General features: G+C 38.3%; 1 protein-coding gene across 1 annotated transcript in view; it reads left to right on the top strand.

Annotated features, from left to right (window-relative positions):
- The first annotated feature begins 8,705 nt into the window (after positions 1–8,705).
- NMI (N-myc and STAT interactor) overlaps positions 8,706–24,400 on the top strand; it is a 36,642-nt gene continuing 20,947 nt past the window's right edge. The window contains exons 1-2 of the mRNA XM_049773015.1: positions 8,706–9,029; positions 23,818–23,911. Of these exons, the coding sequence (XP_049628972.1) occupies positions 23,828–23,911 (84 nt within the window). The 5' untranslated portion in view covers positions 8,706–9,029; positions 23,818–23,827. The remainder of the gene's footprint in view (positions 9,030–23,817; positions 23,912–24,400) is intronic.

Below are 24,400 nucleotides of genomic sequence, written 5' to 3'. Positions count from 1 at the left end.
GTGCCAACTGCTAAAGCTTCAACAGGGTGGGAACACAACTGAAAGCTGTGCGACTGGTGTGCCCCTGTTTTTTCATACCTGGGTTTACATCTCTATGGAGAATAGTCTATGGATTTGCCTATGAGCAGACAAGGCAGCTTCATCTTTTTAAAAAAGTATTTTTATCGAGGACCTGGAATTTTCTGTTAATCATACTTTTCATAGAGATATCTTTCCAATATCACATTTACTACTTGCTCCCCTCCACTAATGTTCCAAGGGCCCCTTTCAAAACCTCCCTATAAAGTAAACACAGTTCTATAGATAACATATTTAACTCTGACCAATTAAATATTTAATTATTTTGACCACTTATTCTTTCCTTACTAAATTTTCTTTGCATCTCATATTTGGGGCAGATCTCTCTCTCTCCTCTCTCTCTCTCTCTCTCTCTCTCTCTCTCTCTCTCTCTTTCTCTCTCTCTCCCCCCTCATACTTTTATTGTGGAGGTGATGACAATCACACATATAGGCTAATTTAATGAATCTAATGGAATCCCACAAAACTATACTACTGTAAATGATAAATTAATAAAGTATTTTTTTCAAAAACTAAACCATGTTAACAGGTATAAAATTAGAAAAATATTATGGATAATTATGTGCTAAACAATTTTAAGATTTACAAATTAAAATTTTAATAATAGTAGGTACAGTTAAAGAAAATAAAGTGAGTGCCTGAATATGTCTATAGAAAATTTTTTAAAAATGAGATCTTGCATTTCACTTAAATTTTTTTTGGGGGGTCACACCTGTCAGCGCTCAGGGATTACTCCTGGCTCTGTGCTCAGAAATTGCTCCTGGCAGGCATGGGGGACCATATGGGATGCTGGGATTTGAACCACTGTTGGTCCTGGGTCAGCAAGGCAAAAGCCTTAGCGCTGTACTATCTTTCTGGCCCCTATAGAATTTTTTTTTAAAATTGTGTTTTAGCCTAAGAAAAAGAATATGTTAAAAAATAATTTATCGGGGCCGGGCGGTGGCGCAAGAGGTAAGGTGCCTGCCTTGCCTGCGCTAGCCTTGGACGGACCGCGGTTCGATTCCCCGGTGTCCCATATGGTCCCCCAAGCCAGAAGCGACTTCTGAGCGCATAGCCAGGAGTAACCCCTGAGCGTTACCGGGTGTGGCCCAAAAACCAAAAAAAAAAAAAAATTATCTTTGAGAGTTAATTTTGTAGCCTGCAACTTTTCTATAAAAATCTATTGTTTCTAGAACCTTTTTGGTAGAGTCTTTAGGGTTTTCTAAATATAGTATCACATCATCTGCACACAGTAAGAGCTTGATTTATTCCTTTCCTATCTGGATGCCCTAGATGTATTTATCTTGCCTAATTGTTATGGCAAGAACTTCCAGCACTATGTTGAATAGGAGTGGTGAGAGAGGGCAACCTCTGTACCCGCCTCTGCTTCAGCCCTTTAATGGGAGAGATTTCCGGCCAGCAGCTTTCTCTCAACCAGGACAGAAGGTAGAAGGCGAATACAAATAATTCGCAAGTGTTAAGCTCTTTTGTGAACACCTAGAAAATTAAGCTGCAGAAGTTAATAAAGCGCTCAAGGTGGGTTCCAGTCAAGAGGTTTATTGAGGAGAGAGGAGGGCTTTTATGCCCTGCTTCAGTGGGAGGAGCAGCAACATAGGCTTGAAACTTAAACCAATCAGATTTGTACAGGTACAACGATTTTAACCAATGGGAGCATAGACACATTTTGATGGCGGGAAGGATAAGGAGGAACCTGGCAGGATGGGGGGAGGGGAAGCAAATCCTTAATAGATCTTTCTTTTGTGCAAGCAATAGGGATTACAGTTTAAGCCTTACAAAAACCTATCTATAATTACGTTTTTGAGAGCAGTTACAAAAACAGGTTCCATGGAAAGGTTAAGGAATCTGGTTTAAGCCAGATTCTGTGTGCTGGGCTAAATTTATTTGCAGAGTTTCTTTTTGGCTCGGGGCTAAGCAAACTTATGGCTTGAATCATGCTTCGTCTCCCACAAACCTCCTTGTCTTGTACCAGATTTTAGAGGAAAGGCTTTTAATTTATCTCCTCTGAGAATAGATTGCCATTGATTTGTGGTAGATGGCATTGACTATATCGAGTAAAGTACTTTCCATTCCTATCTCGATGGGAGTTTTCATCAAGAATGGGTGTTGGACCTTATCGAATGCTTTCTCTGCATCTATTGATATGATCATATGGTTTTTATTTTCTTTTAATTATTTTGGTTTATTATGTTGATTGATTTATGTATGTTAAACCATCCTTGCATTCCTAGAATGAAATCTACTTGGTCATGGTATATGACCTTGATGAGGCCTTGGATCCTATTTACTAGAATTTTGTTGAGGATTTTTGCATCTGTGTTCATGGGGATATTGATCTGTAGTTCTGTTTTTTGTTGTTGTTGTTGTTGTTTTTGTTTTTGTTTGGAGCATCTCTTGTTTGGTTTTGGTATCAAGGTGATGTTAGCTTCATAAAATTATTTGAAAGTGTTCCTCCTGATTCTTCAATTTCATGAAAAAGCCTGAAAAGGATTGATAGTAGTTCCTCTTGAAAAGTTACAAAGAATTTATTAGTAAATCCATCTGGGCCTGGGCTTTTGTTTTTGGGAAGACTTTTGATGATTATTTTAATTTCCTCAGTAGTGATGGGTCTGTTTAGATATGCTAGATCATCCTGGTTTAACCGTGGAAGATTATAAGAGTCCAAGAATTTTTCCATTTCTTCCAGGTTCTCATGTTTGTGGCATAAAGTTTCTTAAAGTAGTCTCTGATTACCCTTTGAATCTCTGCAGTATCTGCAGTGATCTTCCCTTTTTCATTTCTAATCTAGTTTATTAAATTTCTCTCTCCTCGTTTCTTTCTGAGGTTTGCTAGTGGTTTGTCAATCTTGTTTATTTTTTCAAAAAACCAAGTTTTGCTTTCGTTGATCTTCGACTTGTTTCTTTTTCTTTCTTTCTTTCTTTCTTTCTTTCTTTCTTTCTTTCTTTCTTTCTTTCTTTCTTTCTTTCTTTCTTTCTTTCTTTCTTTCTTTCTTTCTTTCTTTCTTTCTTTCTTTCTTTCTTTCTTTCTTTCTTTCTTTCTTTCTCTTTCTTTCTTTCTTTCTTTCTTTCTTTCTTTCTTTCTTTCTTTCTTTCTTTCTTTCTTTCTTTCTTTCTTTCTTTCTTTCTTTCTTTCTTTCTTTCTTTCTTTCTTTCTTTCTTTCTTTCTCTTTCCTTCCTTCCTTCCTTCCTTCCTTCCTTCCTTCCTTCCTTCCTTCCTTCCTTCCTTCCTTCCTTCCTTCCTTCCTTCCTTCCTTCCTTCCTTCCTTCCTTCCTTCCTTCCTTCCTTCATTCTATCTATTCCTTTCTTTCTTTCTTTCTTTCTTTCTTTCTTTCTTTCTTTCTTTCTTTCTTTCTTTCTTTCTTTCTTTCTTTCTTTCTTTCTTTCTTTCTTTCTTTCTTTCTTTCTTTCTTTCTTTCTTTCTTTCTTTCTTTCTTTCTTTCTTTTCTTTTCTTTTTTCTTTTTGATTTCCACTTCATTGATTTCTGCTCTAAGCTTTGTTATTTTCTTCTGCCTAGCTAATTTTGGTTTCATTTGTTGATAATTTTCTAATTTTATAAGCTGTGTCATTAAGCTATTCATGTAGACCCCTTCTTCCTTCCTGATGTATGCTTGCAAAGCAATAAGTTTTCTCTTACAACTGCTTTTGCTGTGTCCCATAAATTTTGGTGATTTGTGTCTTCATTGTCATTTGTTTCCAGGAATGTTTTGATTTTCTCTTTGATTTCATTGTTGACCCACTGGTTGTTCAGTAGTGAGCTGTTTAATTTCCAGGTGTTAAATTTTTTCTTCTTTGTCCCTTTGTAGTTCATTTCTAATTTCATTGCCTTGTAATTTCAGAAGGTAGTTTGTACAATTTCTATCCTCTCGACTTTATGGAGATATGTTTTATGGGCCAGCATGTGTTCTATCCTGGAGAATAATTTATATGCATTGGACAAGAATATGTACCCAGTTTTCTAGAGATGGATTGCCATATATATATATGTATATATACATATATGGCAATATATGAGAGAGACGTAGAATGCCTGTCTCAAATACAGGTTTGGGGGAGGGATATTGAGGACATTGGTGATGGTAATGTTGCACTGGTAAAAGGGGGTGTTCATTTTATGACTGCAACCCAAGTACAATCATGTTATAATAAAGGTTCTTAAATAAAGATTAAAAAAAGGAAATAAAATCCTCAACAGCAGCAAGATCGATAAGAGACATAGCTTACAAGAGGCTCCCCAAGATAACAATCTAATATAATAGATAAAATTCTACCCTGAGGGCCATAGTTTTATATAGTAAAATAATAATAAATAACTAAATATAACCCAATCAAATAGTACTTCACCAAGAATATTTATCCTGTCAGACTTTCATTCATATCTGAAAGAAAAATACACAACTTCATTAATAAACAACATCCAAGGAACTTCATAGATTTAAATCATTAGAAAAACAAAATAACGGGCCCGGAGAGATAGCACAGTGGTGTTTGCCTTGCAAGCAGCCGATCCAGGACCAAAGGTGGTTGGTTCAAATCCCGGTGTCCCATATGGTCCCCGTGCCTGCCAGGAGCTATTTCTGAGCAGACAGGCAGGAGTAACCCCTGAGCACTGCCGGGTGTGTCCCAAAAAACAAACAAACAAACAAAAACAACAACAAAAAAACCCCGAAATAACTACACTGACAACTATGGTGACAATGTTAATGAATGAGAAAAGTGGAATGCTTGTCTCAAATACAGGCGGGGAATGGTAGGAGGAGGGAAATTGGGGACATTGGTGATGGGAATGTTGCACTAGTGAAGGAGGGTGTTCTTTTTATTACTGAAACACAACTACAACATGTTTGTAATCAAGTGCTTAAATATTAAAAAATAATATTTTTTAATATTATAACATTTATATTATAATTATATTATTGCATTATATTTTTTGTTTGGTTTGGTTTTTTGTTTTTGTTTTTGGGCCACACCCATTGACACTCAGGGTTTACTCCAGGCTATGCGCTCAGAAATCACTCCTGGCTTGGGGGACCATATGAGACGCCTTGGTCCGCCCTAGGCTAGCACTTGCAAGGCAGACACCTTACCTCTAGCACCACTATTCCGGCCCCATATTATTTATATAAGATTAATATATTTTACATAATTATTTTATATAAAATTATATTATTAAATATTATATTATAATAAAATAATAACATAATGATGTAGCTCCTAATCACTTCCAGGTCAGATGAGCAGAAAAGCAAACAAACTTAATAAAATGAATAAATAAAATACATAGGTACATGGAAGGGCTATAGATTAAAGGTGTAGAGTACACGCCTTGCACATGCTAGCCTTGGGGTTTGAACCTTAGCATGACTCAAATGCCACCAATTTGTGAAATAATCTTTGTGAGTACAGACTATCACCATGTATGGCCTTTGAGTATCAATATTATTGGGATCTCAGTTTCTCAAGTACTTCCAGTAGATCCCTCCCTTGCCTGAAATAGAACATAATATTGATAAAATATGAATAATTATCATATTATCAGCATTACCCCTTAATGATTCTAGGTAGAATGCTTACCTAGTGTCTTCCAAACCTTCCTTGATACAGTCATTTATCATTCAATTGCTAGATCATGGAAGAGTAGGGGAAATAGATAGGAAATCTGATGGAAGGACAAAGATAGCCAGGGCAGTAGAAGTATTGGGTTGGGCATACAACTAATTTTTACAAAGACATTTCATTATCTAACATATGATATGATCATCCAAAGCACATGCTGAACACCAGTGTCAAGTTTAGTTGTTGTCTCTCTAGGCAGGCTCAATGAAAGCTTCTTGTTCAATAGCTTCAGGGCAGTGATGGTCCTCCTTAATTATTTAGGCATGTTTTGTTCCTGTCATTTATTTGGCACGTTGCAGCCTTGCATTATGAATTGTTTTGAGGGATCTATTGTGAAATTTCCCAAAGAAAATCTTTTTCTAAACAGAGCTGTAGTGTAGGAACTGCAGTGAGTGTATAGTAGGAAAGGCACTTGCATTTCATGTAGCTAACCCACTTCAAGCTCCAGCACTGCATACGGTCCCTCAAAACCCACCAGAAGTAAAATCTGAGCACAGAGCAAGATGTAAACCCCTAATACAGCTAGCTGTGGTTCTCAAAATAAATGAAAAGAGTTGCACTGTATTTGCCTTTGAATGCCAAAGTGCCTTTCTTAGAAATTTATTTATTATATATTATTAATGAAAATTAATAAAATAATTGTTTTGGGGAGGTTGGCATAACAAGCAGTATTTAAGAACTATTAACCTGGGGGCCAGAGAGATAGCATGGAGGTAACGTGTTTGCCTCGCATGCAGAAGGATAGTGGTTTGAATCCCGGCATCCCATATGGTTCCCTGTGCTTGCCAGGGGCGATTTCTGAGCGCAGAGCCAGGAGTAATCCCTGAGCACTGCCAGGTGTGACCCAAAAACCAAAAAAAAAAAAAAGAACTATTATCTGGTTTGTGCTTAGGGGTCACTCCTGGCTCAGGAAGCACTATATTTATGAATTTGAGCATATATAATAAAATATATAATAATGTAATATAATCGTATATATATATTTTAAAATAAGAGTATATCTCTTTAAATTTTGGTCAGTTTTTTAGTCTTGCCAAATGCAAAGTGAACATAATAATGTTACTTAATAAGTATAGGTGTTTTTCTAAGATTAGATGATAGTAATTAAAGTAGTAATAATAAAGATTAGAAGTAGAAACTCAGGTCAGTTGTTCTAGCAATTGTTTTCATTTTGGCATCACCCAGTAATGCTCAGAGGTTACTCCTGATTTTACACTCAGGAATTATTCCTGGATGGTGTAAAGGCAGACCATATGAGTTTATCAGGGCTCAAACCTGAATCTGCAAGACAAGAACCTTTCCCACCGTACTATCACTCAAGTCCCACGTCCTTGTAGTTTTAAAGTAGTCTAGTGTTGGACCATGGCAAATTAAACAACCAGTTGTTTTTACATTCCCTGTTAAACATTGGTTTTAGTACTGGAACCCAATTATAGTTATTTTTCAAATGATTAAAAACCGATTGAGGTCAACCTCCCAATAGGCAATTTCAATTTATAAAGTAGCCAACCAATGAGATTTGAAGAGTAATTTTGGTTTGTTTTATTTTTATTGGGAGTGAAACTTATTTTTCTTTATAATACTTCGGGAGGAATTTAAACTCTGAGAGAAATAAATTACCTTTGGCTTTTAAATTCAACGTCATCCAACTACCCCATGCAGATATTATGTTATTGAAATAATAACTGTGGGTGAGATCATCCTATCTTGTTACACTGCACACCAGGGCAAACTATTTAGAATAAATTGAAATGAATAAGTAGTAAAAGGAAAAATATTCAAAATTGGAAAACAGTATGGACATTCAAAAAAAAAAAAAACCCAACTAGAAAATGTTTTCTCATATAACCCAACAATTTCACTCCTGGGAATGAATATAGCATCAACCTCAAAACACAGTGTAGAAAAGGCATTGCACTCATTTGTGGGATATTAAAAATAGATAGTATGGCAATATAAAAAGACAAAGACAATAGAGACAAGGATGAGGAAGACCAGTTCATGGTAGAAAGCTTGCCCCATAGAGGTAGGAGGTGTATTTAGGGCAGAGAAAGAACCTCTATAACAATGATAGTTTGAAATGACCACTCTGAATAAGAACTGGGTGCTGGAAGAATATAAAGTGATATGCATGATATATACCTCTTCAGTAACAATATTGCAAACCACACTGTCTAAAAGAAAAACGGGAGAAAGAGGGAGAAAGGGAGAGAAAGAGTGATAGCACAGCGGTAGGGCATTTGCCTTGCATGCTGCCAACCCGGGAGGGACTAGGTTGGATTCCCATATGTCATCCCATATGGTCCCCCAGCCTGCCAGGGGCGATTTGTGAGTGCAGAGCAAGGAGTAACCCCTGAGCACAGCTGGGTGTGGCCCAAAAACCAATCAATCAATCAATCAATCAAGTTTTTTTTAAAAAAAAAAGGAGAGGAGAAACAGAGATAGGGAGGGGGAGAGAGATAGGCAGGGGGAGAGAGAAAAGGAGAGAGAGAGAGAGAGAGAGAGAGAGAGAGAGAGAGAGAGAGAGAGAGAGAGAGAGAGAGAGAGAGAAGAGAGAGAGAGAAGAGAGAGGAGGGAGAGAGAGAGAGGAGGGAGAGAGAGAGGAGGGAGGGAGAGAGGAGGGAGGGAGAGAGGAGGGAGGGAGAGAGAGACAGAGACAGGCTGGAGGGGGCAAGAGAGGGAAGGAAGTTGGGAACATTGATTGGTGGTAGGAAGTGTGCACTAGGGAAGAGATGAAGGCTGGAATTCTGACTGAAACTCAATCATGAACAACCCTAACTGTGTTTCACGGTTATTCAATTTAAAAATTATCAATTAAAAAAAGATATGGTCCTGTTTCCACGACCCATTGACACATATAGTTCAAGGAGAGCTACAATCGGAAAGGCTCCCTTTTGACTTGTGTTCCATGTACTGCACAGCGTGTCCAAACATAACACACTCGGCGGCATTTAAAAATGAGTCCTAAAATCAGCGTTGATGGAAACCTCAGGAATATTGGTGGCATGGCGTCTCTTAAAAACATGTAAACATTTGAAAAATCGAAAGCGAAAATAACTAACTGAAGTGACAGGCCAACGTAGATCCTGTTGGCTGCTATTGGAGCAGTTAATCTGAGTGTGTTCCTCAACTTCCCGTATGAGCAGCTCTCCTTCTTTAAAGAAAGCAAAAAAGTTCATCGGGGCATCGGACCTGGAGAACAGCACCTCGATGCTGGGGGACGCGTCTGTGTGAGGTGCACCCGCTTTGTGAACCCCACCATCCCCGGAGTACCCGCGGAGCCCGCTGGCTCTGCTCCCCCGGCCGCCGCCCAAGCTTTCTGCAGGGTGCACCCAGGAGGGTGAGTGAGGAACCCCGAACCCGCGGAGGCCTCGTTAGGTTCCCAGCAGCCCAGTGCTAAATAAAGGAGCCTGGTGGGGAGGAAGCGAGTCCCCTGGCCCAGTTTGCACCCGGCTAGTGGTTTCGGAGGTGAACCCCCAACCCCAACCCCCTTTCCAACTGCCTTTTTGTTGCAGACATCCAATCGCCCAGGTGGGTGCAACCTCGCCCCAATCCCACACGCACCCCGACTCTCCGGCCTCGGCTCGGCTCGGTGACTGTGACAATGGCTACTTTCTACAGAAACCGAAACTTAAGATCATTTGTTTCCCCGCACTGTGCTTGAAGTGTCCCGGGAGACACTCCTTAGGAAAGGAACTGGCTCCTTGGCAGGCAAAGCGTTTGGCTGGGGAACCTCGCTTTTCAAAACATGAAGGGGTTTTCTGAGCCATCCAAAGAATACTAAGATCGCCCCCAGAATGTAGACCATGTAAATGTTTACAAACAACCACACAACCAGCAACTTGGTATCAACAATTACAATCTAATTTCTTCCGTGTGTGTGTGTGTGTGTGTGTGTGTGTGTGTGTGTGTGTGTGTGTGTGCGCGCGCGCGGTAGAGGTATTTGTCCAAAGCTGCCCATTTTAGACTATCAAATGGATTAGAATAACTTAAAATTTTGTCGTTTGTGTTGTCCAAACTTCCAAGAGAGGAAGTGTTTGAGTGGGAGGGTATTTTTTGTTGTTCTTGTTTATTTCCAGGAAGCACTTGTATTTGTCAGGGGCAATGGTGGGCATGTGCAGTTTAGAAATGTACAGTGTAGAATATACAGTGGTTGTATATTCTATGTATATGAATAGAATTTCAAATGAAGGTCAAAGGCCATAGAGAGTGTGGTATAATACTATATGGGTTTAATTATGGTATTGAAAAAGGACCAGCATAGCAAGGTTCCTTGTACAATCGCCAGAGTCAAAAGAAAAAAAAAAAAAAAAAAAGAGGCCCGGTGTCCCATATGGTCCCCCGTGCCTGCCAGGAGCTATTTCTGAGCAGACAGCCAGGAGTAACCCCTGAGCACCGCCGGGTGTGGCCCAAAAACCAAAAAAAAAAAAAAAAAAAAAAAAGAGGGGGAGCATTCTACCGAGTAAGAGATTATCATTCCTTCAGAATATGTAGCCTCAAATTCAGGCTACATATAACTGTGCTCGGAGGCTACTTCTGTCAGTGTTTAGGGGATCATGCCTTACAGGCAATCAAATCCAGGCCTTCTGCATACAAAGCGTGTGCTGCAGTCTGTTGAGCTTCTTCCCCTGCCCTTTTTAGCTTTATTAATCCCAGAGAGTCCTAGTAAATTTGGGTGTGAAAGATGATTCAGAATGATCTTCCTATTTTACTTTTTTGGGGGTAAGTGCTGAGAGATGAAACTGGGGCCTTATATAGAAATCACACACTTAGGTGTTACAGCCCTATTCCTAGGTCTCCATATAGTAAAATTAGCTGATTGCAACTTCAAAGTACAAACTTTTGCTTTGCAGTGTAACCCCAACATGTCTGCAGATTCTGGGAAGTGGTACATGAGCATTTGTTCTGCACTGTACTTTTCCTGGCTACCATCTGAATGTATTGTAAGCTGGGTATGCATCTCAGTAGTGATGCTCTTGTCTTGAGTGTATGAATACATGGGTTCAATCCCCAGCATAGCAAAAGAGAAAAAAGAAAGAAAGATTGCATTGTACATCCACTGCATAGTTGGAAAGTATCTAGATACTAAACATGGTAAAGGAATTATTAGGGAGCTATTTAATTATAGACCATTTCTATGTGTTAACTACATTGTGAGCCTTTATTACAACTTAAAATGTTTGTAATAGTGCTATAGTTTCTGCTTTCTGGAAAGGTAATAGGAACGTCATGTGATTTTGGAGAACAAATGCTTGGGTTAGGAACTACACTATGCTATAAATATTGGATTTTTTTACACATGAGCTTGTATTGTGCTCTATATAGATGCAAGAGAGAGAATGGACATAGTTCTGGCAAATGTAGGCCCTAGATTTGACCAAGTACCACATTATCTGTTGAGTACCATCAGGTGTAGCCCCCAAACACTGCTGGGTATGACCACAAAAAATCCAAAAAATAAAAATGGTTGTCCTCTACATAACCATCTTCAGAAATCAAATTTAATAAATTAGTATAGAAGTGTTGTTTTCAAGTAATCCTTAGATCTAATTTAAATTTTGTCAGTTATCCTGATAATATTTGTATAACAAAAGGGTCCAGTTCAGAGTTATAAATATTGCATTTAATTGTGATTTTATTCTCCTTTGTCTGGACCAGTCTCCCATTTTTCTTTAATTTGCATAAATGTAATGCTTTGAAAGAGAACAAATTTTGTTTAACTATATCCTCTGATTTGATTCAGATATGCCTCTTCAGCAGGAACATCATAGAAGTCATGCTGTGTTTGTATGTCCTCTCAGATGACAAATACATTTGAATAATTTCAGAATTTATTTTTATAATTTTATTATAGTGGTGTTTGCCTGGCCTTTTTTTTTTTCTCTGGTTTTTGGTTCACACCCGGCAGTGCTCAGGGGACCATATGGGATGCTGGGATTTGAACCACTGACCTTCTGCATGCGAGGCAAATGCCTTACCTCCATGCTATCTCTCCAGCCCCCTGCCTGGCCTTTTAATTCATTGAAAAAATTACTCTTTCTTCCCAAGCAATGAATAAGATACTTTGTGAGGAATTATTTTTGAAATGAAATAGTTGTTATTTCTTTCTTTTCTTTCTTTTTTGTTTTGGATTTTGGGCCACACCTGGTGATGCTCAGTGGTTACTCCTGGCTATGCACTCAGAAATTGCTCCTGGCTTAGGGGACCATATGGGACTCTGGGGGATCGAACCCCAGTTTGTACTAGGTCAGGTGTGTGCAAGACAAGTGCCTTATCACTGCGCCACTGCTCTTTACCAAAGTTTTGTTTCTATTATTTTGGTTTTTGAGTTTCATCTTGCAATGTTCAGGACTTACTCCTAGCTCCATGCTCAGAGTTCACTCCTCTTGGAATTGAGGGACTTTATGTAGTGTTGGGGATAGAATTTGTATTGGTTGCTTGCATGGCAAGAGTCCTATTCCTGCCCCTTCACAATTTTAATTAAATATATTTGACTCAGTTTTATTTATTTATTGAAACAATTGTGATCTACAGAATGCTTCATAGTTGAATTTCAGATATACTCAGGGTCCTTTACACCACAGTCAACTTCTCCACCACTGGACCCAAAATAATCCTATCGCACTACCCGCTAGCTCCCATCATTTCTTTATACCTTTTCTCTTAGTTTTATATAAAAATGCCGAAATGTGTGGTAAATTAGAGCAATTCATGTTCCACAGTTCTATGAGAAAGATGGGAATTTAAATTTTAAAAGATAAGATATAAAAAATTACAATAAAAATGGTGTGTGTGCAAGAAAATACAACCAACACCCTGACTGACCTATGCAGTGTGGCCCTCCTAATCACCTCTCCCTAATGTGGACTGTGGCTTGATACCGGAACTAGCTCCAAAGGACCCCCACTGCAAGAACTCTACCCAAGACCTCCCTGCCTGGACCCCACACCTCACAAGAAAATCTCAAAAGACAATGGGGAAGCCTATACTTTAACCATAAGTATAGGCCTATATAACACTACCTCTTATCCTGTTTCTCCCCAAATATAAAGTACTCTCCTGTATCACTTTCTCCCTTTTTCTTTTTTTTAATTCTTTTTTCTTTTCTTTTTTATTCTTGTTCGTTTTTTTTTGTTTGTTTTTGTTTTTTTTTTTGTTTATTTTTGTTTAGTTTTAGGTTTTTTGGGGTTGGGGCACACCCGTTTAATGCTCAGGGGTTACTCCTGGCTATGTGCTCAGAAATCGCCCCTGGCTTGGGGGGACCATATGGGACGCCAGGGATCAAACCGCGGTCCTTCCTTGGCTAGTGCTTTCAAGGCAGACACCTTACCTCTAGCGCCACCTCACCGGCCCCTAGTTTTTGTTTTTTGATTTGATTTGTTTTTGCTTTTTTTGGGTCACTCCTGGCGGCACTCGGAAGGTGCTCCTGGCTCTATGCTTGGAGATCGCCCCTTGGGCACGGGGACCATGTGGGATGCCGGAATCTGAGCCACCGTCCCTTCTGCAGGAAGGACAGACGCCTTGTCTCCGTGCTATCTCTCCCAGCCCCACTTTATTCCTTTAATTACGTTTTTTATTTAATCTTTTTTATAAAAGAAACTTTTGTTTTCTTTAGTTATGTGTGAGCATATATATTCTTAGTTTTTGTCGGGTGTCTGTTTTCTTCTCTCTCCACCCCCAAATCCACCAGCAATATAATGTAGCACCACTTCTTCCTGCAAAGACATATTAAACAAAGTGGAAATTTTACGTGTAAAAACAAGCTCTTATCTACTGGGGATAAGAACTCATACTTGTTTACAACACAGGGACATCTCCCACCTTGAACGTTTGTCATGTGGAAACAACTTAGACTCCAGGGAACTAGACACTGACCGTCCAGCCTTGACTCCTGGATCCCAGACATAGAAACGACAGAGTGCTCCACAACAGCTCCAGGAACCAAATCCCCTCCAGGGCATTCATAATGCTGCTCTGATGCCAACATGTGCCAGTTCTAAATTGATAACCTGACAACGAAGAAATGGGAACAACTTGATCTAAGAGCAAGTTGTCCTTCCTCATCAGCCAACGATAAGACAAAAACAGAAAACATGTCACCCTTTGATCTGTGCGAAAGCCAAGATCGCTATATACAGATGACTGGTTGTTACAACCAGGACTGGACAGTACGCATCCAGGGACCACCACCACCACCACCACCAACAACAACAACAGAAAGCTCTAGCCTAGCTTTTGGTCTACGATCTGTTCAACAAACAAGATCTCCAATTCCAGAGGTCTGACTGAGACAATCGCAACTGAACGGGTCTTCCCAGGCTCCATCCTAGGAGCAACATAATGACCAAGACCACTAACTACAGAAGATGAATTAAAACGACACTGAAGAAGCAGTACTGCTAGAACCACAAAGAAAGACGTCATCATAAGCTCCATTCCTTGAGCTGCACAGTCACAAAGATCTCTAGATACAGAGGTTTGAATTTACCATACGAGACGAAGCAGAAGTCTTCCATACACCACGAAAGCACCTAGGGGAGAGTAAATGATCATGGAAGGAGTCTATAGTTAATCCCATGACAGTATACTTCAGGGGTGGAGAAACCCTGTATCTCCTAGGACAAGGGAATATCCTCTATAATATCCCCAATAGTTACTGTGCCTTTGCAGGGGGAAAAAGAAAAGAAAAGAAAAAAGCACAAAACAATCATTTTTCCACATATTTATCGATTGATCAATTTTTTTGACGTCTTTATTTTGGTGTAGATATTGAAGTTGATGTCTCCAATATTATTTTATTTTATTTTATCTTATTTTTCTCTTTCTTTTTGCACTCTGGCATGATTTGATTTCAGAACCGAGACTATTGTGTGGTGCATGTTTTTATTGCTGTAGTGCTCACTGGATATTTAATTTGATATTTCTTTCGTATTGTTGTGGTGTTTCAATTACCTTTTTCACATCCTCTCTCAAACTAAGGTTGAAAGCCTCTACAGGGGTCTCAAACTCAATTTACCTACGGGCCACGGGAGGCAAAGTCGGGGTGATCCTTGAGTGCAAAGTCAGAAGTAAGCCTTGAACATTAGGGGGTGTGACCCAAACAACTAATACAAAACAAAACAAAAAAAGATTCCTCTAGGGCAGGGCCACAAAATGTTATAAGGAGGGCCATTTGCAGCCCAGGGGCCGTGAGTTTGAGATCCCTGCAAGGACTCCGCCCATTTTTAGCGTATTTGACTTCTTTTTTTTTCCTCTTATTTTGTACCCCAATCTATTGCTTTTCTTTGCTCCGCCTCTTAAATAGAGTGGGAAACAAGGGAGGGTACCAGGACCAAACAGATATATGATCACTAATAGTAAGCTAGACAAAGAGGGGACCGCCTACTCTAGCAGCTGGGGTGGAGGGATGGTGGGGTATATGGATTGCAGAAAGGGAACAAGGATGGGGGGAGGACAAATTTGGTGATGGGTATTCCCCTGATTCAGTGTTAATATGTACCTAAAATACTACTGTGAAAGATATGTAAGCCATTATGATCAAAATAAAAATTAAAAAAATAATAATTGTAAAAAAATGGTGTGTGTGGCAGTTGTTGTTGTGTGCCTAGGCACAGCAAGATATAGGGAAATTAGAAGAAAAAATTTTGGCCTAAAAACAGGAAGACAGTATGCTTTAAGCATCTTGGCATAAGACCTACTAAGGCATACTAAGTTGTCTAAACCCAAAGTCTTACTCTGTGGTCTCAGGAAAATTTCTTCACAATCATGGTTGTTGCTATTAAGTTTCTGTAGTTAGAGATCCTGGTGTATAGATCCTATGATTAAGTCAAGGTGACTTCTGATTTCATCTCACCTTTATTAGGTGGCAGTGCAGAGAACCTTGCCCTGAAAGCAGGTTGTTGCTGTTACCAAGTCATCAGGATGTCATATGAACCCACTTTGAAGTAAATTGATGCCAGGGCAGCATTAGGGCCTTCCTTGGTAGAAGACTGATTCCTGGTGATGGTGTAGAAAACTGTGCTGTTTCCATAGATGGGATCCAAGGTTCAGAGGTGAATGGTCAATGTCTGAAATTCTGAAGCCTAAGCCAAGTCACTATGACAAGTGTGTTCAGGGTGTAAGGCCCCACTGCAATATAAAATCTATGTGTTCCTATCTCTATTAGATAAGAACTTCTTTGCACACATAAAATTTCCTCATTTTAATGTGCCTATGTAAAAATGGAACAATGCCACATGATGCATATGGAGGTAAAAATAACAAGCTGAACAATCCCGACAACTCAGTTCTAACATGAACTCAGAACATTAGAGAAACTTATCTACTAGAATTTCCTACTGAATAGATAAAATAAAATAAAATAAAATAAAGAATGAGGAAACTGCTGCTACGTAAGAGTTATATCTATTAAGGAAATACATCTAAAGAAATATTCAAAGGAGATATATATATTTTCTTTAAGTCTTTTGAAATAGTCTGGAAATGGGGGGAGGGGAGGAGGGGAGATAAAATCTGGAGCACAAGTTCAGCATGTGATATGGTCTTGTGGAGTCTGAAAAAATGGCTCCCAGCAGTTACATATCAGGAAATGTCCTCGAGCTGGGGGTTTCTCAGAAACCGAATCTGGTAGAGAGCAACAGTCCATAGCAGGGACCGGAGAGATAGCATGGAGGTAGGGAGTTTGTCTTTCATGCAGAAGGACGGTGGTTCGAATCCTCGCATCCCGTATGGTCCCCCGAGCCTGCCAGGAGTAATTTCTGAGCATAGAGCCAGGAGAAACCCCTGAGAACTGCCAGGTGTGACCCCCCCCCCCCAAAAAAAACAGTCCATAGCAAAGGAAGGTGGGGGAAAGGGACTGCTGAGAGCAAATCAGCAGCAGTCATAGTGGCAACTTCTTGGGCTGAGACCTATCTTTTCACTTTGGGAGCTGGTTGGCAGCTGGCTGGGGTGGGGGGAATGTTTTGCTCGTGAGGAGTTAAGAATTGAGGGTAAAAAGGATTAAATGGGGGGGGGGAATAACAAATCAGGGGTGAGGGAGTGAAGGGCTGGAAAAGAATTTGTAAGATGATAAATGAAGGGGGAATGAAGGGTTATATAAAATAGGGGGAAGGACAATATGCAACATAGACATTATGTATATTACAGATGAACATTAGACAGACATTGAGATGGCCAACACATACACTCATGTGTACACATAGATACAGAAGATCGATTCATAGGTTACAGTTGAAAAGTTGACCCAGCTGAAATTGTCAGAACACTTAAAAATATAAAGCCAGCATGTTAGATGTAAAGGTTTTCCATTTTCTAAATCAATCATCAGTGGTGAGGGTAAACTTTATTGAAGAAAGGCTATGTGGTTTAGATTGTATATAGAGCTTCCTTAAAAACAATCATAATTTCTTTTTTTTTTTTTTTGGTTTTTGGGCCACACCCGGTGGTGCTCAGGGGTTACTCCTGGTTGTCTACTCAGAAATAGCTCCTGGCAGGCACGGGGGACCATATGGGACACCCGTATTCGAACCAACCACCTTTGGTCCTGGATCGACTGCTTGCAAGGCAAACGCCGCTGTGGTATCTCTCCGGGCCCAACAATCATAATTTCTAAGTCTAGAAAACTAAGTGCTATGGTAATGAGCACTCTAAGAGGAGTCCAGGCCACAAAGTATCATCTAGCAAGTCTTGAGGATCCAGTTTCCTTCCCTAAAAGCAATTTAAAATTATGAGTATTATGGTATAATGGTAAACTACCTGAAACTGAAAACAAATTACAATAACATTACTCAATGAATGAGCTCTGTAGCCAGAGTTTTTGGCTTGCAGTTGAATCTTTCATTGTTACCTGTGGACATAAATATTAGATTATATTAACAGGCATAATCAAGTAGAAAATAAGTAGATTAGAGTTTTTGTGAGGCCATTATTTGGTGAGCATTGTCTTCTGAGTATAATATAATATAATATTGCAATATGGAACTGGGGTGACAAACCTATATCTTCAAGTACCAGTGTGGACAAAAAGATCAAGGGGTTATTATAGACAGTAAAATTAAGACATTAAAACTTCTTATATAGAGCACTGTAGTGGGAGTCCATGGCTTCCAAAAGCATTCTGCACCCTTTTCTGTGGATAAAAGCATTAGAACATTATTATAGACATCTATAAAAAGCATTTGATTAGACACTTGCTCAATCTAGACAGCTATATCTGTTTTTGATGGGAGAGTTTAGTCCATTGACTTTTAAGGAAACTATTTGACAGAAATGGCTATTGTGCCATCATATTATGTAGGGTTGTTGTTACAATTGGAGATTTGGTTGGTATAATTGTTCTTTGATAGTTTGTTTAGGGTTGGTTTGGCTAGTGCAAATATTGCGAGTTTTTTTTTTTTTTGTCAGAGAATGTTTTTAATCCTCCTTCCCATGCAAATGAGAGTTTTACTTGGTAGTGGACTCTAGATTGAAAATTTCTTTCATTCAGTATGAGTTTGAATATGTCATTCCACTCTTTTCTTGCTTGGATTGTTTCAAATGAAAGATGTCTTGATTCTTATGTTTTTTCCTTTATACTTGAGGTTTTTATTCTCCATTAATGCTTTAAAGAGTCCATCTCTAACTTTGTTTTTTTGCCATTTGGATTACTAAGTGTATTGGTGTTGTTCTGTTAGAGTCTATTTTGTTTGGCACTTTTTTTGCCTCTTGGATTTGTAGAGATTTCTTTAGAAAGGGTGGGGAAGTTCTCTGCTATTATCTCCCTGACTACTTGTTCTTCCTCTTTCCTGTTTTCTTCTCTTTCTGGTATTTATATAATACAAAGATTATTTCTCTTGTCTTTGTTCATTAAGCACCTTACATTTTCTTTCAGTGTTTTGTGTCTCCTTTCTTTACTGACTTCTTTATCACTACTGGCTTGTAATTTGAATTCAAGTTAGTCTATGCGATTCTCCACCTGTGTAATTCTACTAGTATGGCTTGCTAACATGTTTTTATTTCCTTCAGTTCCATTTGTATGAATTCTTTCATCTTCTGAAAGAGTTCCTTGAGTTGGTTGAATTGTTCATCTATAGATTTCTTAATTTCGCAGGCTAGTGAGACCTCGATTTTCATTGTTAAACCATTATGTGTTGATATTTAAGTCCTTATTTTAGGTTCAGGCATTTAGGTAGACGTGGAGATTTTCCAAGATTTTTCTCCATATCCCCCACAGTTGATATCTTCTTTAGCTTCCCTATTGATCTTTGCATTTAGTGGTTTGGAGTGCTGGAGTATCAGGGTGTTCAATAAAGTGATCTATTGAATTGTATGTATAAAATGTGGCTCGAGGTATATCTTTTTAGAGATTATTTTTTAAACTAGCAAGGTTGTCTAAGTATGATAAAAATATTGCATACTAGTTTATTGATTTGTTCATTTGTATATTTTCTAAGAGAAAGAAGTTGTGGATTCAACCTGCCAGGAAGTCTATGATATAATAAATAGATATAATATCTATAATAAATATAAATTGATATTAATTTGGGGAAAGGAGGACTAATGGGAAGGAGGGGAGGAGGGAGAGTGTTTAGTAATGACCTTGAAGGAGGCTGAGAAAAGACCCAAAAGACATCCCTATTTGCATTTGGTGGAAGGGATTAAGGCATGAGGTTCCCTATTCCCTCCCTGACACAAACCTGGATGACCCCAAAGGGCAGATGAACAGTGATGTCACTGGAACCCAGAAGGAGGTTGAGGGAAAGCTGGAAAGGAGGCCCCATTTACTCTTGTTGGAGGGGATTAGGACGGGAATGTCCCCAGGAAACAAGGGATCAGCAATGGTGCTGGGACTGGACTCAGCTTTCTATTTTACTTAGTAGATTTTATCTTATTGTCACTTATTTCCAGGCTTAGCCAGTGAGAATTTCCTCAAGCTTGAATATAAGTTTTTGACATGTCCTCTTCTTTCAGTTTGCATTTTCTTGCTTTCTGGCAGAATTAGATGCCAATTTTATACTTTTTTAGTCCCAGTTCTAGAGTCAGTCATTTCTTTGAATAGCCTCTGATTCTTTTAGAATAGTCTTAGAATCCACAATAATTTGGAAGTTAAGTTTGTTCATTATCATTGTCTCTTTTATATTACTATTTGCTTCTACAACAGAGTTCCCAAATTTATTTGGCTTACCCTCCCTTTCCCAGAAAAAAATGATTTAAATGGCCCATAAAAATCCACTTTTTTTAGAAGCAGAAAGTTCCCCCAGTTATACCCTGAGATACTATTGTCTCCTTTCCTCATTCCAGTGCTCCCCAGGTATAGTATCATGATCCACTTTGGGAAATATTGTCCAGGGCTTCTTATACTTTTTCCTCTGGAGATGCCTTTTTAGCCAAGAACATTTTACGTGTGTGTGTGTGTGTGTGTGTAGTGTTTAGTGTATATAAGCCATTAAAAGTTACGCAATTCCATCTACTTAAGAAGATGGGTTCCAGTTCTGTGGTTTTCAACCATTGGTCCATGGACTGTTGCCATTTTGCAGATGCAAAAACATTGAAAATCAGTAGTCTGTTGTATTGGTTATAAACTACACATTACATGAACCAATATGTAGGGCACATGCTGGGCTGCAGGTGTAAAAGGTTGAATAATCTTCTAGATAATAGCAGTGAGTAAATTTTGGGAATAGACAGATAGCTATTAAGTAATTGTTTACATATGCATGTACAACATGCCTATAATATCTATATTTTTTTACATTTTTCTCTCTCCTAAAGTTCTGGTTCAAGGTGGTAGTTTAGAAAGAACCAATTCTCATCTCCTCCCACATATACAATTATGTAATTGCATACTAAAATGCTTAACAGATTAAATTCATGTTTTGCTGCTGGAGGCTGATTTGGTTTTCATGGTCCTCTAAGCATAGCACTGGTAGTAGATCCTGACTATGATCAGATGTAGTCTCAAAACAACTAAATGAACAAAGTTATGCATTAAACAATGTTCATAGTAAATGTAAGACAAAACTAATTTAGTCTTACATTTAAAATTTTTAGTCTTTCTTACTAATTATTGTTGGGAGAAGTTCTAGGGGCTTTCCCTGGTGATATTCATGTTGAACATGCAATGCAGATCTCACTAGCACCAAATGGGCAGTGTTCAGGAGTTACCAGTACTAACTAACTCTTAACCATGTTTGGGGAGTATAGGTGAAGAATGGAACTCAGAACATTATGCATAGACATGTGTTACTACATCTTAAGCTTCCTCTCAGTCTTCTGCTTTACTTTTACTTATTCATTTTTTGCTTGGGCCACACCCAGCTGTGCTCAAGGGCTATTCCTAACTCGGTGTTCTGGTGAATGGGGTGGGGAGTGTGTCAGTCCCAAAGGTAATCAGGAGACCATGTAGTACTTCAGTCGATTGAACTATATGTCTGCCCCATTTGTTTTACTTTAAAGAAGAATCAATACCTTTCCTTCTTATACTATAGAAATAATAAAAATTTAGCCTATTGGAATCCAAGAAGATTCTATTACAGACAAGTTATTAATATATATCTAAAAACATGAAAACTGTTGTGATATTTTCTGCATTGCTTTTGATCTGGGACTTCTCTCAGTAAATTTATTTATGAACAAACATTCTCATCTTTTTTGTGTCATGGATTTCTTGCTAGCCTGGTAAAGTCTGGGTTTTTCTTTTAAAAGTAGTTTTAAAATTTATTTATTTAAGTTTTTTTTCTTACTTAAAGAAAATGAATCACCTAGCTGAGATAGTTGATTATAATACATTTGTTTCCAGATAAGTGAAAGCAAAGTTATTGAAAACAATTAAAAAAAAGAAACAAAATGGAAGAGAAGAAAAAAGAGAAAAAGAAAGAAAAAATGTAGTAGCAAGCACATGTGTGAAAATTATTGTATCTCCAATGAAGTCATTAATATAATGGCAGAAGGTTTAGTAAGATCTTGTTAGTTATTCATTCTGTTAAATTGAGGTGTTCCTTTAGGAATGACAGCATTAAACAAATGAAGTTGTTCAGAAATTCAAATCACTGTTATGGATACTATGATTTTTTTGGGAGGGGTCACACCCGGCAGCGCTCAGGGGTTACTTCTGGCTCCACGCTCAGAAATCATTCCTGGCAGGCTCTGGGGACCATATGGGATGCCGGGATTTAAACCAATGACCTTCTGCATAAAGGCAAACGCTTTACCTCCATGCTATCTCTCCAGCCCCTTGGTTTTTGTTTTTATTTTTTTTTGATGGATACTATGATTTTTAGGGGCATGTACTCAGCTGGCAGGTCTCCTGGAAGAAGAAAAATATGGGGAGAGGGTGCCCACACTCATTTCGACAGGGCAGTGGTTTGGCCCACCATCTCCTACAGAGATGGTAAGGTTTCTGCTGCATGGGCCAATGTAGCCATAATATTTCAAGGCTTGGTTTATTTTTCATTAGAGATAAGCATGAGTCTATGGAGCTGGAAGTGTTCGAACATGATGACAGCATTTGTGGGCATGGTTATAGCTGCTAGGATTCCTAGAAGAAGATACAGGGGGAAGGTGCCTATACTCACTCTAAAAAGCTTTAGTGATATCAGCCCCCAAACAGGCACACCTGAAGTATGGTCAGATTGTTGTCCTCAAAGGGAATCACAGGGGTCAGATATGAGGCAGGGCCATTGGGGAAACAGTTATTCAAGGTGATTAAGGCAGCAAGTGTGGCTTTGGTAGGGCGAGGACTTTGCTCACCCTCTCCTCCCTAGATGGTCAGTTTTCTGCTGAATGGGCCAGTGTACTTAGAATCTTTCACAGCTATGTTTACATCTTGTTTGAGAAAAGAGTAAGTCTATGGAGCTGGCCTGGTTTGAACATGGCCAGTTTTAAAATTTATAAAACAAGATACATACAATTATAAAGGAAACCAATTTTATTTAAGTAACAGCAGAATCAAATACAATTTTGATATAGTAATATATATCAATATGTTATGCCATAAGACCTACTAGTGAGTTTAATTATAATTTTGAAGTAAAGTTAAATACAGATTATATTTCAAGGTATCTATAGCAGCTATATTTTATGAAAATATTGAAACAAAAAAAGTTTGGATGGGCTCGAGGGCCAGCAGACAGGGCTGAGCACATGCAAAGCATACAGAACACCTGGATTTAATCTCTGACATTGCATAGTCCCATAAGCACTGAAGGAGTGACTCCCTCAAGCAGAGAGTCAAGAAGAAGCCCCCACCCAAACCATCAGGTGTGCCATTTTCCCCAGTTGAAAAAAAAAAGTAATTTGGAATCTTATATTTATTTGCACCTGCATTGTAGGAGTAAATTTGAGAGAACTGAATATTCAAATCAAAACCTTTGAGGAAAAACCACTCTGAGACTAAACTAGTAATCTTTTTTGGGGGGTGGTACTTGGGGTTACATTCAGCAGTATTCAGAGCTTATTTCTGCCTCTTTGCTCAGGAATCACTCCTGACAGTGTGCTGGGGATCAAACCCAGGTTGGTCATGTGCAAGGCAAACATCCTCTTTGCTGTACTCTTGCTCCAACCCCCTAAATTGAGTCTTTTGAAATAAAACATTATGTTATTAATGAGATCAGAACATTGAGGGAATACTAAGAACAATTATTTTATTAATGTTCTGAAAAGCAAAAGTTTTAGAATCCTTTTATACAAGTATTAGAGATATTTGGAATATAGATTTAGTTTAGATATAAACCACATGATAATAAAAACTGTCATGACAGGAAAGAAGAAATGCTTCTTTAACAAAAGGGTAAAAGATGTTATTTTTCAAATAAGGACACAACTAAATATTCAAGCTGAAGTCAATGATAATAGAATCAAGGGACTTAAATTTTAACAATTTAAACTCTAAGGGGCCTGTTATACTGGCAGGCCAGGGGGCAAAGTGTGGTGGGATAGGATGCACTCTGGATGCATTGGTGGTGGGAAGTTGACACTGGTGTTGGAAAGGGCCCTGACTCTCTGTATTTCTGAAATTCACTATGAAGGACTTTGTAGATCACAATTGTTTCAGTAAAATAAAATTAAAAAGAAAAAGACTAGTAGAAAAAAAGATTTTCTCTTTGAATTGTGTGGGTATATTATTTTTAAAATATTTATTTTTTTTGTTACAGTTAAGAAATCATGGCAGCTGTTAACAGTGACAAAAACCAAGTTATTCAAGAACTAAAGCCAGATAAAGAACTTATGAAAGATGGACAAGACAAGGTAAATAGGAAACATTACTGAATATAAATAAAAGTTAATTTTAATTTTTGCAACAGTTTTATAATTTTATATCTTAGTCCAAAGTTAACTTGAATTAGAAAGGATGTTGATGTTTACTTTCACTTTTCAAACCTTGTAAGAAGAATAATATTTCTGTTATGTTACAAAGCTTGTAATGTCAGCTTCTCCTTTGAATTTAGCCTAGAATCTCAGCTCAGACCCAATAGAAAAGGGAGGATCCACAGTAAGGACAATGAAGACTTAGGATCTAGAACTCAATCTTTTTTCCACCATAAAATTTTACTTAACTTTGGTTTAGAGTATTTCCATGTTTGTGCAAGGAGAATCTTATTTGGTAGTGTTTAAAAAAAATCAACAAACGATGTAAAACTTCAACAAGTGTACCATTCACATAACCATATTTATTTTGAGACTGTGTTTTGTCTTGCCTTGTTCAGAATGAAAAAAATTTAGTTTCTCTAATTCATT

Source organism: Suncus etruscus, chromosome 5 (assembly GCF_024139225.1).
Source record: "Suncus etruscus isolate mSunEtr1 chromosome 5, mSunEtr1.pri.cur, whole genome shotgun sequence".
Taxonomy (NCBI): Eukaryota; Metazoa; Chordata; class Mammalia; order Eulipotyphla; family Soricidae; genus Suncus; species Suncus etruscus.
Note: the sequence above shows the minus strand (reverse complement) of the source record. Positions and strands in the feature narration are given on the sequence as shown.